Source organism: Fonsecaea monophora (genome assembly GCF_001642475.1).
Source record: "Fonsecaea monophora strain CBS 269.37 chromosome Unknown Scaff38, whole genome shotgun sequence".
Lineage (NCBI taxonomy): Eukaryota > Fungi > Ascomycota > Eurotiomycetes > Chaetothyriales > Herpotrichiellaceae > Fonsecaea > Fonsecaea monophora.
The window spans coordinates 144,267-158,871 of NW_019173969.1; the positions used below are offsets into that span (position 1 = coordinate 144,267).

The 14,605-nt window shown below is 53.0% G+C and overlaps 5 protein-coding genes across 5 annotated transcripts; 2 read left to right on the forward strand and 3 right to left on the reverse strand.

Moving 5' to 3' along the window:
* Positions 1 to 2,849: 2,849 nt before the first annotated feature.
* AYO21_05825 (hypothetical protein) lies at positions 2,850 to 5,816 on the forward strand (the record flags this gene model as incomplete). Its single annotated transcript, XM_022655792.1, has 1 exon — positions 2,850 to 5,816. One exon carries the CDS (start codon positions 2,850 to 2,852, stop codon positions 5,814 to 5,816), a length of 2,967 nt encoding a protein of 988 aa, XP_022511904.1.
* A 1,213-nt stretch (positions 5,817 to 7,029) lies between these two features.
* Positions 7,030 to 9,234, forward strand: AYO21_05826 (hypothetical protein; the record flags this gene model as incomplete). Its single annotated transcript, XM_022655793.1, has 3 exons — positions 7,030 to 7,263; positions 7,446 to 7,952; positions 8,185 to 9,234. The coding sequence occupies 3 exons, from the start codon at positions 7,030 to 7,032 to the stop codon at positions 9,232 to 9,234; spliced, it is 1,791 nt and encodes a 596-aa protein (XP_022511905.1).
* An 878-nt stretch (positions 9,235 to 10,112) lies between these two features.
* Positions 10,113 to 10,857, reverse strand: AYO21_05827 (hypothetical protein; the record flags this gene model as incomplete). The annotated part of the gene is made up of 4 exons (XM_022655794.1): positions 10,113 to 10,175; positions 10,228 to 10,468; positions 10,569 to 10,695; positions 10,743 to 10,857. The coding sequence occupies 4 exons, from the start codon at positions 10,855 to 10,857 to the stop codon at positions 10,113 to 10,115; spliced, it is 546 nt and encodes a 181-aa protein (XP_022511906.1).
* A 1,152-nt stretch (positions 10,858 to 12,009) lies between these two features.
* On the reverse strand, positions 12,010 to 12,699 carry AYO21_05828 (hypothetical protein; the record flags this gene model as incomplete). The annotated part of the gene is made up of 1 exon (XM_022655795.1): positions 12,010 to 12,699. One exon carries the CDS (start codon positions 12,697 to 12,699, stop codon positions 12,010 to 12,012), a length of 690 nt encoding a protein of 229 aa, XP_022511907.1.
* Positions 12,700 to 13,952: 1,253 nt separating this feature from the next.
* AYO21_05829 (hypothetical protein) lies at positions 13,953 to 14,401 on the reverse strand (the record flags this gene model as incomplete). The annotated part of the gene is made up of 3 exons (XM_022655796.1): positions 13,953 to 14,070; positions 14,129 to 14,194; positions 14,265 to 14,401. 3 exons carry the CDS (start codon positions 14,399 to 14,401, stop codon positions 13,953 to 13,955), a joined length of 321 nt encoding a protein of 106 aa, XP_022511908.1.
* Between the last annotated feature and the right edge of the window lie 204 nt (positions 14,402 to 14,605).

Genomic DNA, 14,605 nt, shown 5'->3' on the forward strand with positions numbered 1-14,605 from the left:
GGACTTGCCTGTATGATGGCATTCGGCCTGAATGGCAGTCTAGCCTCGACAAATGGTGCGGTAGATGCCTTCTTGACCGAGTCACCTTCGCCTATCTGCACCAGCTTTTCATTCCAACTTTCAATATCTTGTCCGCCATGTCGAAAATCAGCGTGTGGTATTCTTCTTGGAGGACTTCGCGCACACTACTGGAAGACTAACAACCTGGACGAACAGAAAGGAAGCTGTTCGACCAGCCTTCCGATGCGTTTCCCTCTGCAAATGTTTCCAGCTCTTGACATGGGCAGGCGGAAGGTCGGGATCAAGGGGTTCGACAGTATAGAGGGCGAGCCGTTGAAGTAATCACCACTCTTGAGTTTTGATACAGGAGATTCTAGAACCAGACAGTGTAATAATGCCCTCAGCCTAAGGGGGCCCCGTTGTTGAACGATTTAATCACACCATGCGTCGTCGCACGCCACTCCATGGCAGACCACAGAGTTTTTGGGACGCAACAATCGACAGTGAGATGTCCACGATTGTGACAGAGCAGGTGGCTTTGGATGGAAATAAGAGGTCGAGGAATCAGAGCGGAAGAAGGATCGGGGCTATGGACCGCTGTGAGTGACGAGTTCGAATGGGACTCACAGTCTTGTATCGTTGAACAGGGGAAACATTTGGAGGCTACGCGCCGACCATGGCGCGGGAATGTGAAACAAAAACAGACTTCTTATCGTCTCTTTGCGGGACCAAAGTATGGCAAACCAAGAACGGCGGGGCATTGGAGGGAGAGTGGAGCTGAGAAGTATGGCCACCGAACGAGGTAATACAAGGATCGATGCGACTATGCGGTAGAGAGGAGGGTCAGGTTGCGTATGCGTACGACCGAGCACAAGAAAATCAGGCTGGAAGAGGTCAGCAAAGGAGACAGCGAGTGAGGGAGAATGGTAGATGAGTTGAGAGGGTGAGGATGAATGGTAATGGTCCGGATGCATGGCGGAACGAGCAGGATGCAGGAAGCACGCGTGAAGGAACAGCGGGATGTTGAAAAGGTCGAGAAGGAGTGCCGGTAATGATATCCTTGCAGTACATGTCATCATGGGGCGAATGCAATATGAGCAGCGCAGAAATGCAGGTGACAAAAGGAGCATGGGCGAGTGGACTGAAGAATTGGCTGACCAGCGAATTGTTGCTTTACTTTCCGCAGCGCAGCTTCAACCTCGAACCCGAACCCCGCCCGACGACTGCAACACTGCTCGTCTTGACTTGCGTACGGTTGAGTTCATCAGATTCCCAAGGTATATAGCGAATTTGACTAGTTTTAAACCAAGATGGTTTTAGTCATATGGTTGATTAACACGCTGCGATACTTTGTAAAGAGAAGGGTATCACAAAGGCAGGAAGAAGTGGACAAGTTGGAGGATGGAAGAAAAGAAGAGCTCGAGCAGAGAGAGGAAAAGAGTGAGAAAAAGTGAGAAAATGGAGCGGCTCGAGAGGAAATGGGTCCCGCTCCAAGGTGGCTTGTTGTACCAGGCCAAAAACACTAAACAAAATCATGGCAGCCCTTGATTCGTGCCTGGCCATCCTCGTGACGCGTTCTCCGTTACGAGGGTGAGAGAAACGCAGTTTGAGCAAGCGCAGCGAGCGACAAGAGCTGCATGCAACGAGGAGACACCAGGAGATAGGCAACAAGACAACAAACTGGGTTGAGCTCGACGGACCCGGACTAGGCCTGCTGGGCCTAAGTAAAGCGCTGGACTTGGTTGATCCGCGGGCTAGGTAGGCGTCATTCCCACACAGTACAAGGGCCTTTGGAGGCACCCAAGACACTTTTACCCTTTTACCACGGGGGAGGCTCACCAGGATGAACGAAACGACTGCCCAGTTAAAAAGCTGCAGAGGACGTGCTCCTTAGTGCCACTTCGCCCACTTGTCCTAGTTGGCACTCTCGCAACGGGAGTGGTCCATGTCCCCTGTGGACCTCAGCGTTTTGCTCCCATGCTATTCCCAGCCTAGCCCGAGCCCATTATTATTCGCCCTGCCAGTGGCCTGAGTTCCAAGCTGTGAAGGGGGGGTCATTGCTTGTGACCTTGCGCCTGGGACTGGCTCACTGGGAGTTTGGCTTTGGGGGTCCAGGGTTAGGTGGGTGCCATTTTCTTCCTGAGTAGCAGTCCGCAGAAGTCGGCCGGTCTCTAATTCACCCTGTTGCTGGCTGCGCATTTGCGTCTCGCAGTCCCTCCATGTACCCCGTCCATCCATCTTTCTCGCCATCACTCTGTCTCCCTCCTTTGTCATTCAGCAATTTCTTCCCTCGTCAAACACATCTTCGACAGTCCTATGCCATCGACCTGCGATTCTCATCTCCCGGATCCTTTTCACCTTTCCTTACTCTTTGTCTTGTGCATCTTCGATAAATCCGTCGACTGTTACCGCCAGCCATCCACCTCCGTCTTGTGAATCACCACATCTTCCACCTCGACCTCTCTCCAGTCCGCCATCCTCGAAAGACTCGAATCTCTCTCTAGATCTCGTCTGAGGTCATTGGCACCCTCATCTGACCATTTCCGACTGTTCGCGATACCCCTTTCTCTTCTGCGCTCGTGTGGCCTCCTTGGTGACCAAGTGGTCCACATCGTCTAGCGACTGTCCTTGGACGGAAACAGACCTCAAAACGCATCAGAATCGCAACAGGCGCCATACTCGTCATTCTCTCGCTTGCGCGATACCCACAGGTCGATTTTGGGCTCCTCTTCCTTACGTGGGAATCACCCCGTTCTAGCGATGCGCAACATGCGACATACCTTTTCATAACCGAAGCAAGACAATAACAAGAATCAAATCCGACCGATGAGGAGGAGCTCTGTCAGATTATGACAGAGTCCTCCCTTCTCACCACGAATCCCACACCCCCCAACTACCCGGTCACCGCCGCTCCCTCTCTGGCCTCTCCCTTACCCAATGGCTCTCCTTCAGACACCAATTTACAAGACGAGGAGGAATACACCATCAAATGCATTTGCATCTACGCAGATGATGATGGCAATACCGTATACTGCCCTAAATGCGATACGTGGCAGCACATCGAGTGCTACTACCACGGCAAAAAGGTGCCGGAAGAGCATTTTTGCGCAGAATGTTTCCCTCGAGATATTGACGCAAAGAAGGCCACTGAGCGACAACGGAGGCATCGAGAGGCACTCGATGGTGGTGACCGGAAGGTCAAGCGACCAACGTCCAAAAGTCAACGAAAGAAACACAAGGAGACGAGTGCGACGGCCGAACAGGTAAATGGCTGGCATCACGAACGCCATGAATCTGTCGCTAGTGCAAGAGATGGGCCCCCTGCGAAGAAACCAAAAACAAGCCACCGGACATCAGGTTCTGTCATCTCAACAAACGGCGAAACCCGAAAACGCGCTACTTCCACAGCTCAGTCATACCCTAGCCCTTCCAAATCACCTCAAGATCTCTTCCGTTTTCCTGCCATACCCACGTACACCACCGACTTCCTTGAACTATATGAACGGGACGAAGGAAACACAAATGCCCGTGATAACGAGCAGACAATACAGGCCACCAACACACTCTTTGCGTGGCGGACTGACCCGTCTCTGGTGGTTAGCAGTCCCGGGCAACAACCAACATCGAAATCTCCCTTCGTGCGAGCAACTCATCCCCTGGATCAAAGCACCTGGCCGGAAGTCTCGGTGGAAACCATCCAGAAGAAAGATGTTGACCACGAAGGTAGATGTCCCACATGGCGCTTTTTGCGCGTCCAATCTTCCGTGAAGAAGGACGAAATCGTTGGCGAAGTTCGTGGCCAAGTCGGTATGCTGGAAGAGTACTGCCAGCAAAAGTCTTCGTCAAACCGATGGCAAGAGTTGAGGCACCCAGATCCCTTTGTCTTTTTCCATCCCCATATGGATATCTACATTGACAGTCGAAAGTCCGGAACTCGCTTTCGGTATCTGCGACGATCCTGTCGGCCCAATGTGACCTTGAAGACGTTCGTTTCCGATAATGAGACAAGACATTGCTTCGTTGCCAGCAAGGATATTCCGGCGGGTGCCGAACTCACCACCATGTGGTTTCTCGATTCGGCAATGTTTGCCGCCGATGATTCTGAACAGGCCCAAAACCGACGCCTCGACTGGGTCAGCCGTGTCCTCGCCAACTTTGGAGACTGTGCCTGCGACGCCGGTCAAGCATGTTTACTCGCGCCGTTCGATCGAAGATATCCGGCTAAGCCGGTAGAGAGTGGGCCAAAGGCCAAGGGGAGCAGGAAAAAGAAAAGTAAGATGAACCATGCCATCTCGCCCTTCAGTACTGGACATGCCACCAACAGTCGCGCAGGAAGCGAACCCAAGGTGCTCGACGAAGAAGACCAGTTTGACCGCCGGTCAACCTCCGAGTCTTCTCGCAGCGGCATGCTGAGTAGAGACATTACTCCAGTCAATGTCGCAGCTCTTGACGCCGATCCGGTTCTCGGAAATGGCCTGACTGCTCGAGAACTGCGCAAAATACAAATGGCAGAGAAAGCATTTGCGCAGAGGGAACAAGAAAAGAAGGATCAAAGTGGACAAGGCCAGCAACGGAAAAAGAAGCGCACAAGCGGTGGTGCCAACCCAAACACTCCAAATGCGAATGCCTCGAAGCAACTCGGGCATCAACTCGCTTCACAATCCCACACCCCCAGCAACCATCCTCTCAAATTCAGTGACACCGCCTTCGGATCGCCTCCGCCGCCCCGAGGGTCCGCTGGTAGAGGTAAATCTATGGATGCACCCGCTAGGGCGGACGTGAGGATACAGCGACCTGTGTATGCTGATGCTGCCGTGCAAACGGAGCTGGAGGACTCGGAGATGCCCATGCTTCCCCCAGCCAAAAGGAGAAAATTCTGCACGCCCACACAACGATTACTTCGAAAAATTTTGGCGGAGCGGGTTAAACACGGACAACAGTGGCCTGCTCAAGGTTTGCCTGTGTCAGTCTCGAGTCAGAAGACACCTGAGCGTATCCCAAAGATCGAAGATGTGGAAATGAAAGACGCCACCGAAAGTGTGGAGCCCCACAGCGCCGTGGAGACCCAGCCGGAGAGTCAGTCTCCTCCAGGAAGCATCAGCCCTATCAACGTCGGGGCCACAACATATCCTCTTCCGTCACAAGCGGCACACACGTTCAAAACCTTTAGATCTTCTCCTGCTCCAAAACTGCACTTGTCAACGCTGCCACCCGTACCAGCCTTTCCGGGCTCTGCAACTTCTGCGTCGTCGTCTTCGGCCACGGTGACGACTCCCGGATTAACGACCACCGCGACAGCACAGTCGCCTATACCATTCAACTCAGCATCTTCTGGCTCATACCTTCCTGCTGTCAATACTGTTGTCACGCCCAACCCCACGCGGAAGAAGCTCAGCCTTGGAGACTACATGAGCCGTCGCCTGGCGTCTACCCCTTCGGCTGAGAAGTCCCAGACCCAGGCGATTCTGGGCACGGGCGAGATGGAGCCATCAAAGGCGCTGGCAGAAGCGGGACAAGACTCTCCCGGGACCATGGATTTGGGGCTCGCGAATGCACAAGTCGTTGAATCACCTGCTCGACCGACACCCCCTCCCGCGGTTGGTTCAAGTGTTCCAGTCAAGGATGTTCCCATGAAGGAGACAGAAGAACCGCCATACAGCCCGTATGACTCCTTGACAACAAGGCCAATGGCAGCTTCCCCTCCCCACAAGACGACGAATGGTGTGCCAGCATCAAACGACACGATCGGCATACCGAAGATGCCGAATGTCCTGGCCCAGTTGGCGCAAATCCACGATTCGAGGGGTGTGCGATAAGTGTATGATAACGGGTCGGCCCTGGCGTTGATTGAGCAACATTCTTCTTTGTCACGAAACGAATAGAAGAGCTTATTGGACCTTTCGCGAGGCTTGGACATGCAGTGATGATGACACAGCTTATACCAGAAAAAGACGGGCGAACGGGATCGATGGGTATCGGGGCAAAAGGGGGACAGTAAAAATTGGGAAACTGGGAGGGAGGGAATATGTGTGGCGTTTATCAACACAATGTGGGCTGGTCATGTCTGTTCACCGCGGATGGCGAATTGCGATAGTGAAGGATGTGCGGCGCGATGGTTGAATGAGGTCCAGGCAGTCCTGCGCACCTCAATTATTTTTCATTGCTTTTCTCTTTTGCCCTGTGTGTATATATATATATATATGAGCTGGCTGAGCCGTGGTTGCCTCGCCATATGTGCCATTGTGGCTATTAAAGATGAGCGGCAGTTTGTTCTGTCGCTGTGTTGAGAGAAATAGTTGATACCAATATTGCCTGATACAGGGAGCTGAAGAAGTGTTGATTCAATACGGGCAATTCTACGTGTGGTTTTGTGGCTCTCAACCTGTACCGAGTATTCGCGTATTATACCTAGATATATATATACTCGGTATACTTGGTGTATATTATTATATGTGATATAAAAGTAGCCACCCCCTCTTCTCCCCCTCCTCACCCTGGCCCTCCTCCCACCCCTGCACATATTTATTATTTGCCATGCCATCCCACCAGTTCCCACATGTGCCCTCCCTCTCCACTCAACAAGCATTTCCAGGCTCCATTGGGCGTCTCCCTCGCTCACATCTGCCTCTGGTGCTTCTGGTGCCTCGACCTTGACAGCTCCATCCATCAGGTTGCGCTACTCAGGCAAGAAAGGGTCCCGGTCGCCCCGGTCACTCTCCCCCCACTGAGGCCCATGACCCTGCAGCCTCAACAAACGCTTCCAAAGATCTACAGAAAATGACATAGCCATCGTGACACCCTTGACCTCGTAGCTTCGAGGGGCAGATTTCTTATGTATCATTCATTCATTGATCGGCTTTGCTGAATTGGGTATATCCCACCCCCTCACCTTCTACTACTTCAACTTTTTTTTCTATCGGCCTTGAAGTACAGTAGCCTTTTTTGTTTTTGATTCTCATTGCTCTTACACTTCTCTCCTCTTTTACCCTTTTACCCCGTTTCTGTTTCTCAGTTCTTCGGGTCCACATCATGGCTTCATCAGGCTCCTTACCTTTCCGTCCGGGGCCCAACACTGGGATTCGAACACCCACGCGACAAGGCTCGGTGGACGCGAGGAACGAGGTTCATGTCCAAATGAACCATTACATTGGCATCGATGTCGGCACGGGCAGTGCCAGAGCGTGTATCATCAACGAGGCTGGCGACATTGTCGGTCTGTCGTCAGAGAACATTGGCCTCTGGCAGCCTCAAACGGGATACTATGTAAGGATCCCATTCTCTCTATGGTCCCAGTCTCCAAGGTCCCCCTTTTTTGTTTGGCTCCTCATGTCAGTATTCTCTAACAACCCAACCCCGCCACCCTGGGGAGAGGGAGAGAGCAGGAACAATCCACCACAGACATCTGGCGCTGTATCTGCCTGTCGGTACACCGGGCCATGACGCAGAACAACATCGACCCTCACTCGATTCGAGGCATCGGATTCGACGCGACGTGTTCGCTGGCCGTCTTCACGCACGACACCGACGAGCCCGTCTCGGTGACGGGCCCGAACTTTGACTCGACGCAAAACGACCACAACGTCGTGCTGTGGCTGGACCACCGACCCGTCGAGGAGACCAAGAAGATCAACGCCACCAAGCACAACCTGCTCCGCTACGTCGGAGGCACCATGTCCATCGAGATGGAGATCCCCAAGGTCCTGTGGCTCAAGAACAACATGCCCAAGGAGCTGTTCGACCGGTGCAAATTCTACGATCTGACCGACGCTCTCGAGCATATCGCCACGGGCAACGAGAAGCGGAGTTTCTGCTCCGTCGTCTGCAAGCAAGGGTACGTGCCTGTCGGCGTCGACGGCAGCGTCAAAGGGTGGCAGGAGGATTTTCTCAAGGAGATTGGCCTGGAGGATCTGGCCGAGGACAATTTCAAGAGAATGGGCGGTGTCAACGGGGTGGTGAGCCTGTTTCTTTACAAACCAAATCCCCCGAAAAAAAAACCCCACACGATATCACTTTATCCGTCTGTCTATTTTTTCTTCGGGGGGAGAGAGGGAACAAGAGGGTTGCACGAGATCACTCTCAAAACCCCCCCCCCCAAAAAAGGCCCTCCTCCCCTCCCCCCTTTGCTCTCGTTATATCTCTGTCACAGGTCTTATTGAACTCGAGGACTAACACTATGAAACACAGAATGGCGAATACCTCTCGGCGGGCGAACTGGCCGGCCATCTCTGTCCACGCGCCGCCGCAGACCTAGGCTTGCCCGCCGGTATCGCCGTGGGTAGCGGCGTCATCGACGCCTACGCAGGCTGGATCGGCACCGTGGGCGCCAAGGTCCAACTGTCGGCGGACCACCTCTCCCAAGAGGCGCCCGCGAACGATCAGTCCCAGGCATTTACGCGGCTGGCGGCCGTCGCGGGGACGTCGACGTGCCACCTCGTCATGAGCAAGGACCCGGTCTTCGTGCCGGGCGTGTGGGGACCGTACCGCGACGCGGTGATGCCCAACTTCTGGATGGCCGAGGGCGGGCAGTCGGCGACGGGGGAGCTGTTGAAGCACGTGCTGGAGACGCACCCGGCGTACAACCAGGCGTTGGCGCGCGCCGAGTCGACCAACAGCAACGTCTACGACTTTCTGAACCAGCACCTCGAGGACATGAAGGAGAAGACGGCCGCGCCCAGCGTGAGCCACCTGGGCCGCCACTTCTTCTTCTACGGCGACCTGTTCGGCAACCGGTCGCCCATCGCCGACCCGACCATGTCCGGCTCCGTCGTCGGCCTGTCGAGCGACAAGTCCCTCGACGGGCTGGCCCTCTACTACTACGGCACGATGGAGTTCATCGCCCTGCAGACATGGCAGATCATATCGACCATGAACGCCGCGGGCCACCGCATCTCGTCCATCTTCATGTCCGGCAGCCAGTGCCAGAACGAGATCCTGATGGCCCTGGTCGCCACGGCCTGCGACATGCCCGTCCTGATCCCGCGCTACGTCCACGCCGCCGTGTGCCACGGCGCCGCCATGCTGGGCGCGAAAGCCGCCAGCGCCGACGCGAACGGCAACACCGAGGATCTGTGGAGCATCATGGACCGCATGAGCAAGCCCGGCAAGGTCGTCCGGCCCGTCGAGGACAAGCGTGTCAAGGCCCTCTTGGACGTAAAGTACAAGGTCTTTTTGGAGCAGTGTGAGAGGCAGAGGGAGTTTAGAAGGATGGTCGATGAAGTTACGAGTGCTTCTTGAAACAAGAAAGAAAAAATGAAGAAGAAGAAGGAAAGGAGAAAAAAGTAAGAAGAAAAGGGGTTTTAGTATATTGGTCAAACCACACGGATATTGGTCGTGTTGTTTGAAAAAGGATCGTGCCCGATTGAGCCTCTTTTGACGAGTGGCTGGCTCATCCAATCAGGAAGGAGAGCAGATCAGAGACCGGAGGAGAGAGAGGAGATTCGTGGGCTGGTCATCTCCCAGCACGAAGTAAGAAGTTTGTAAATATCGTGGCCACGAGGCTCATGAGGCAGTCACGGGTCCATCGCGGATGTGATTACATCCCAAGCTTATACGCTTATGCTCTCTACTGCTCTTCTCGGTGCTTGTGCTATTGCAGTCAACGGGACAGCTCCCCGGCAGGAGGCGATTGATCATGTCCTGCCTAGTCCCTTGGATTTGTGTCCAACTCATTAGACGTGCCTTGTAACCCCCGAGTAAAGGGGGGCACGGCAAAAGCCCAGAAGTTTTCGGCATCTCGCGTCGAGATCAGCCAATCTTATAAGGCTCATCGTGGACTCCTCGGGACGGTAGTTTGTCATACACGGCACAGCACAGCACAGCGTTGCTCAACGAAGAGTCGAGCCAACTCTGATTAGCCAGTCCTTTTTGGCCACTAGCTGTTGTCGTCGTAGCAGGACGGCTGTTCGGTACTCGCTGGGACATGGTACCACAAATTGAGGTGTGGTTGTCGCTCTAGGCGGTCGGATAATATCTCAGATTATCCTGATCATCTTTTGGCAGGGTAATCGTGGTGTTCCAGTATGTGGAGTTGCTGGTCCTGAAAACCATCAGGGTGTCGCCGCTTCAATTAATGCGGAGAAGAAAATCCGAAGTAAGTTCAGGGTCCCGCTGTCTCAAGGTTCGGGAGTCCTATTGTTCGATATGCTCCCATAGTCAGGGGTATGTTCGTTATGCGTCTAGGCTTTTATCAGCAAACACTCAGCAACCGCTCGCATCGAGAAAACACACCTCGCCAGAGGGTTGACCAGCTTCTTGAACGGCATCAGGGGCGACAACAGTGTCGTCGTCGTCGTCGGGATGAGGTTTCAAGAAGTTCTTCATCAGACCCAACATGTCGTATTTGCAAAGAGGGCAATCGTGGTGGCCACGTTCGACCCACAGGCTCAGACAGTTGGCGTGGTAGACGTGGCCACAGCGGAGTTCGCGGATGAGATCGGTTTCTTCCAGCGATTCCAAACAGATGGCAGTGCTGCGGATGTCAGTCAACGAAGAGAAGAACAGGGCGGAGGTAAACATATCAACTGAGACTCGAGGAAACGGTTGCAAAGGTCTGAACGTGTTCCTCTGACTTCTCGGCTCTCCAGTGGAGCAGGGATTGAGCCGGAGCGACCTGGTCGAGTTTCTTCAACCTCTTGCGATGCTGCGAGGCTACCGACGTAGGGGGCAGGCTCGAATCCTCGACCTGCCAGCCCGCCTCTGTAATGTCTGATTCGGTATCTGAATTATCGTCCCCGTGACTGAACCTATCGAAGAGAGCACGACTTTTGTCTCTGCGTCAGCTCGAGCCTTGACGGTGTATTGGGGTCCGATGCCGCTCACCACATCATCAACAGTATCAACACAAACCAAAGCATCCATGTTATTTGTATGAACACCGCAATACTGTGGATATCCGGATTGTCTCTATTATAGGGCGGTTGCTGATCGGCAGGTATTCCAGGGTATGGACCGACCGAGCCATTGGATTGAAGGGGGATCTCGACATTCTGAGGCCAAGTGTCGGCCTCGGTGAGGAATTGCTGTCTTGGGATGTACATGGGGTTGTGATTTCGTTATCAGAAGGGAAGTGTGTTTTTTCGCCGAAAAACCTCCAAGGATAAAAATGTTATTCGCTTAGCCAGTCAATTTCTGGGGATTGCACGCAGGAAACAGAACGCAATGACGCTGTACGAGTACAAGTACATTGAAGAAATAATATGATGAGACAGTCGTCTGAGGAAAAACAATCAGCATGGTCGCAGAAAGAAACTGTGTGATGGAGAGAGAAACACGAGGATTCCGAGAAATGAGGTTTTGGGCAAACTGAAGCCTCAGTCACACAACAGTCTTGCGATGGAGACTTGCTTGACTGCGCCCATGTGATGCGCGTTAGTGACTTGGCCCCGTGGCATGGCGTCCAAGTGGTTACCGAGTACAAATGCATCTGGTAGTTTCTAGGCGGCTTCCCTTACAGATCGATGACGACAACAGGCAGTGGGCAAATGGGCATGGATGGGCACGGTTGGTTAAGGGAGTGGTGTGATATCTCTGGTCCTCCTGCAAGGCACCGTACTTGTACAGGCTTGACCGGTAAGAGTCTTGCCATTTCCTGGGCACACTTCGGCGCTACCCCGGAGACCTTCGGGGTCACAAGGGTACAGCCAATGACCCCCAGCAAACCCAAAGAGGCCCCCGTTTGGTTGTCCTTAGCGGGATCTTCCGGAAGAGCCACCCATCTCCGGATGCTCCGAACAGGCTGCGCAGGCCCCACGACGAAATCGACTCGGGACATCGGTGCAACGTTGATCCTTTCCGTTCACCTCCCCTCTACCAGATCCCCTCTTTGGTACTTTGGGTGGACGACATGGTGGTCAACTTGTCCTTGATGATTTGGACATAGTAATTGTACTTATGAGAAAGACTGATGTTTATACTTGTACAGCGTTGTCAATTTCCATATCCTTCCTGGCTAATTGACGTCGACCTTGTAAATTAACCCCAAAATATAGATGTGCCTTAACCCCCCCCTTTTTAGTTGAACGAGCGGATTCTCATGGCTGCCTCTGCCAACCTCACCGACTCCATCTCTTGGCCCTTCAGGACACTGATTAACAGATTCTCGCCGTTGCTGCCGACCGCATGTACCACTACATTCTCGCCGTATCCGCAGTCCTTCTCCGTCGGTGCGGCTTCGTCGTACTCTGCAAACGACTCCTTTGTCACGCCGTCCTCGGGCGCCAGCAGGACTGTGCTGGCGAACTTCCGAGCATCCTCGTACTTTTTAAATGAGCCTTCGACGATCGTTTCCCGGGCTTTGCCACTGTCGTCCTCGTCGTACAGGACGATGGTCTGAACCACGTGGTACACGTCCCCGTGCACTTTATGGTCCTCGGGGTTGCTCTCGAAACCTTGCGTGTTTTGCGTGGTGGCCACGCTCACGCGGAAGATGGTGCCGTCGCTCGCCTTGGCAAAGACACACAGACCGGCTTTTCTCTTGATGTGGTGGGTTTCGAAGTCTTGCTCGTTGGTGTCGTACTCGGTGAACCATTCTCGCTCGTAGCCCGCCTCGAAGAGAGTCCGGTGGGCGGCAGCCTTTGCGGCGGGCAGGTCTGTATAGGAGCCGCAGATGCGGAGTTTCTCGATCGCGAGGTTGGGATCTTTAGAGATGTTGGAGATGCTGAAAACGACGTGGTAGAGGTTCTCGAGGTCTTTGCTGGCCATGGTTTCTTTTGGTATTGTCTTGTCCCTCAAAAATGGATTGATACCTTCTCGTTATGTGTTATTTTGGTCTTCTGTTCGGAGCTGCCAGAGTCACGACGGTGGTGCCGGTGCGGCGTCGAACATCATATATTCACCTTTGAGCTCTCACCTTCCCTCAACCGAACAGACACGCCATTGCTCGAAGCTACCAAACCGTCGTGGCGTGATGCTCATTACTTGCAAAAGCGGTTGCTTTCGGCTCATGAGATTACCTAATGGGACCTGCCCCCGAGATTTTTGAGTGGTTTGGGCATGACTGCGGACGAGTCTCATCTCAAGGTTTCTCAGTGACAAGGTTCTAGCCAGTACCCGGACACGGACAAGCGGAATACAAGTAACAGAGTGCGAGAGATCCAGCCAGAACCACAGGCAATACGGGACTGGCACCTTCGGGGGGGAGGGGGATTGCCTAAACAAACTTTATGATCGAATGACCAGTTTAGTTTATCCACCAGCAACGGAAGAAAAAAATCCCCTCAACAAATCAGCCCCTAAGGAAGAAAAAATTGGCGCGGCTTTTCTTGGGAACCCGAGTTACGAGTAACTACTGTTACGAGGGCACGAGGGATGACCTCTGACAATCATGGTGTGACAGGATATTCCAGAAAGCCGCAGGCAATGCGCACAGACCACATTCGCATCGTGCAGGGTCTCTGACTGCCTCTCCACACTTTCGTCGCTCATGCAGCTCGATCACTTACTTCACACACAAGTGGCACCAGAACGACCTCCTACCAAGCCTCGACAATTCTGGGGACGCTGCCAACGGGCTTGGCTCGGGGCTCTCAGGTTTGAAGCTAAGATGACATGACGCAAAGGGGCTACGGAGCTCAGAAGGAGCTGTTTCTTCAAGAAGACCCCGCAACAAGCACGAACAGCTTAGCTAGTCAGTAGCCCACCGAGGAAAAAAAGATTTCTGTAGAGATTTTTGTGTTGTGTGAATCGTATTCCATTGGAAAACATTGTACGATTACAGACGCTACCCCAGGTAAATTATAATTGTAGCATCGGGGAACTTGTGTAACTCCCACAGGTCTGATTCGACCGACCAGACCAGACTTGACCAGATTGACTGGACTTTCGTTCTTCTAAAGCAATTGATCCATTATCGCTTTTCCCCAAACCCCCAAAAAGGCTCCTTAATCACAAAAACGCCCGGGTTCATGGTTGGTTGGTTGGTTGGAGGGTAGTTGTGGTAGTTGATGGGGGTCTATTCACAACTTTTGATCTGCCGCCTTTTTGATTGCAGCGGCCTCCATTTCGTTGAGATGGCTCTCGACCTCGTCTAGGTGTTTCCGCTGGGCCAGGAGCTTTTCTCTCATTTTCCGAATACTGTTTTGCAACGTGTTAGACATTTGATCTAGAAATGTCAAATGGCGGTACAACTCACTTTTCTATCTCGTGTTGCTTGAAGTACATGTTCTCCAAGACTTGTTCGCGGCGATTGAATGAGTCACTGTAGAAATTCCAGTGTTAGCAAGTACAGGGGAATGTGGTGGTAATCGACGGCAGTGGTTGGTACGTACCTCGCGGCAACGCCTCCGGCGCGTATTGATCCAGTGTCGCCTTCACTCCAGTTTGGCCGTACCGTGACGAATGATTGGCAAAACTGAGGAGTTCGGATTCTGGTCATGCAGCTTCTTGGAATCGTTGTTCGAAGCATTTTTGGTGGTTGGTTGGTTGGTTGTGTTGTAGTTGATTGTATGTGTGTGTGTGTGAGATGAGGTGGAAAAAAGGAAAATACCAATCTCTATATTGCTGATTGGAGTTTCTTTATGATGTCTTGTAAAGATGTCTTGTAAAGATGTCTTGTAATGTCTGATAGGGTAAAAACAATAAACGAGCTGGAACAGACTGCAGGCTTGGG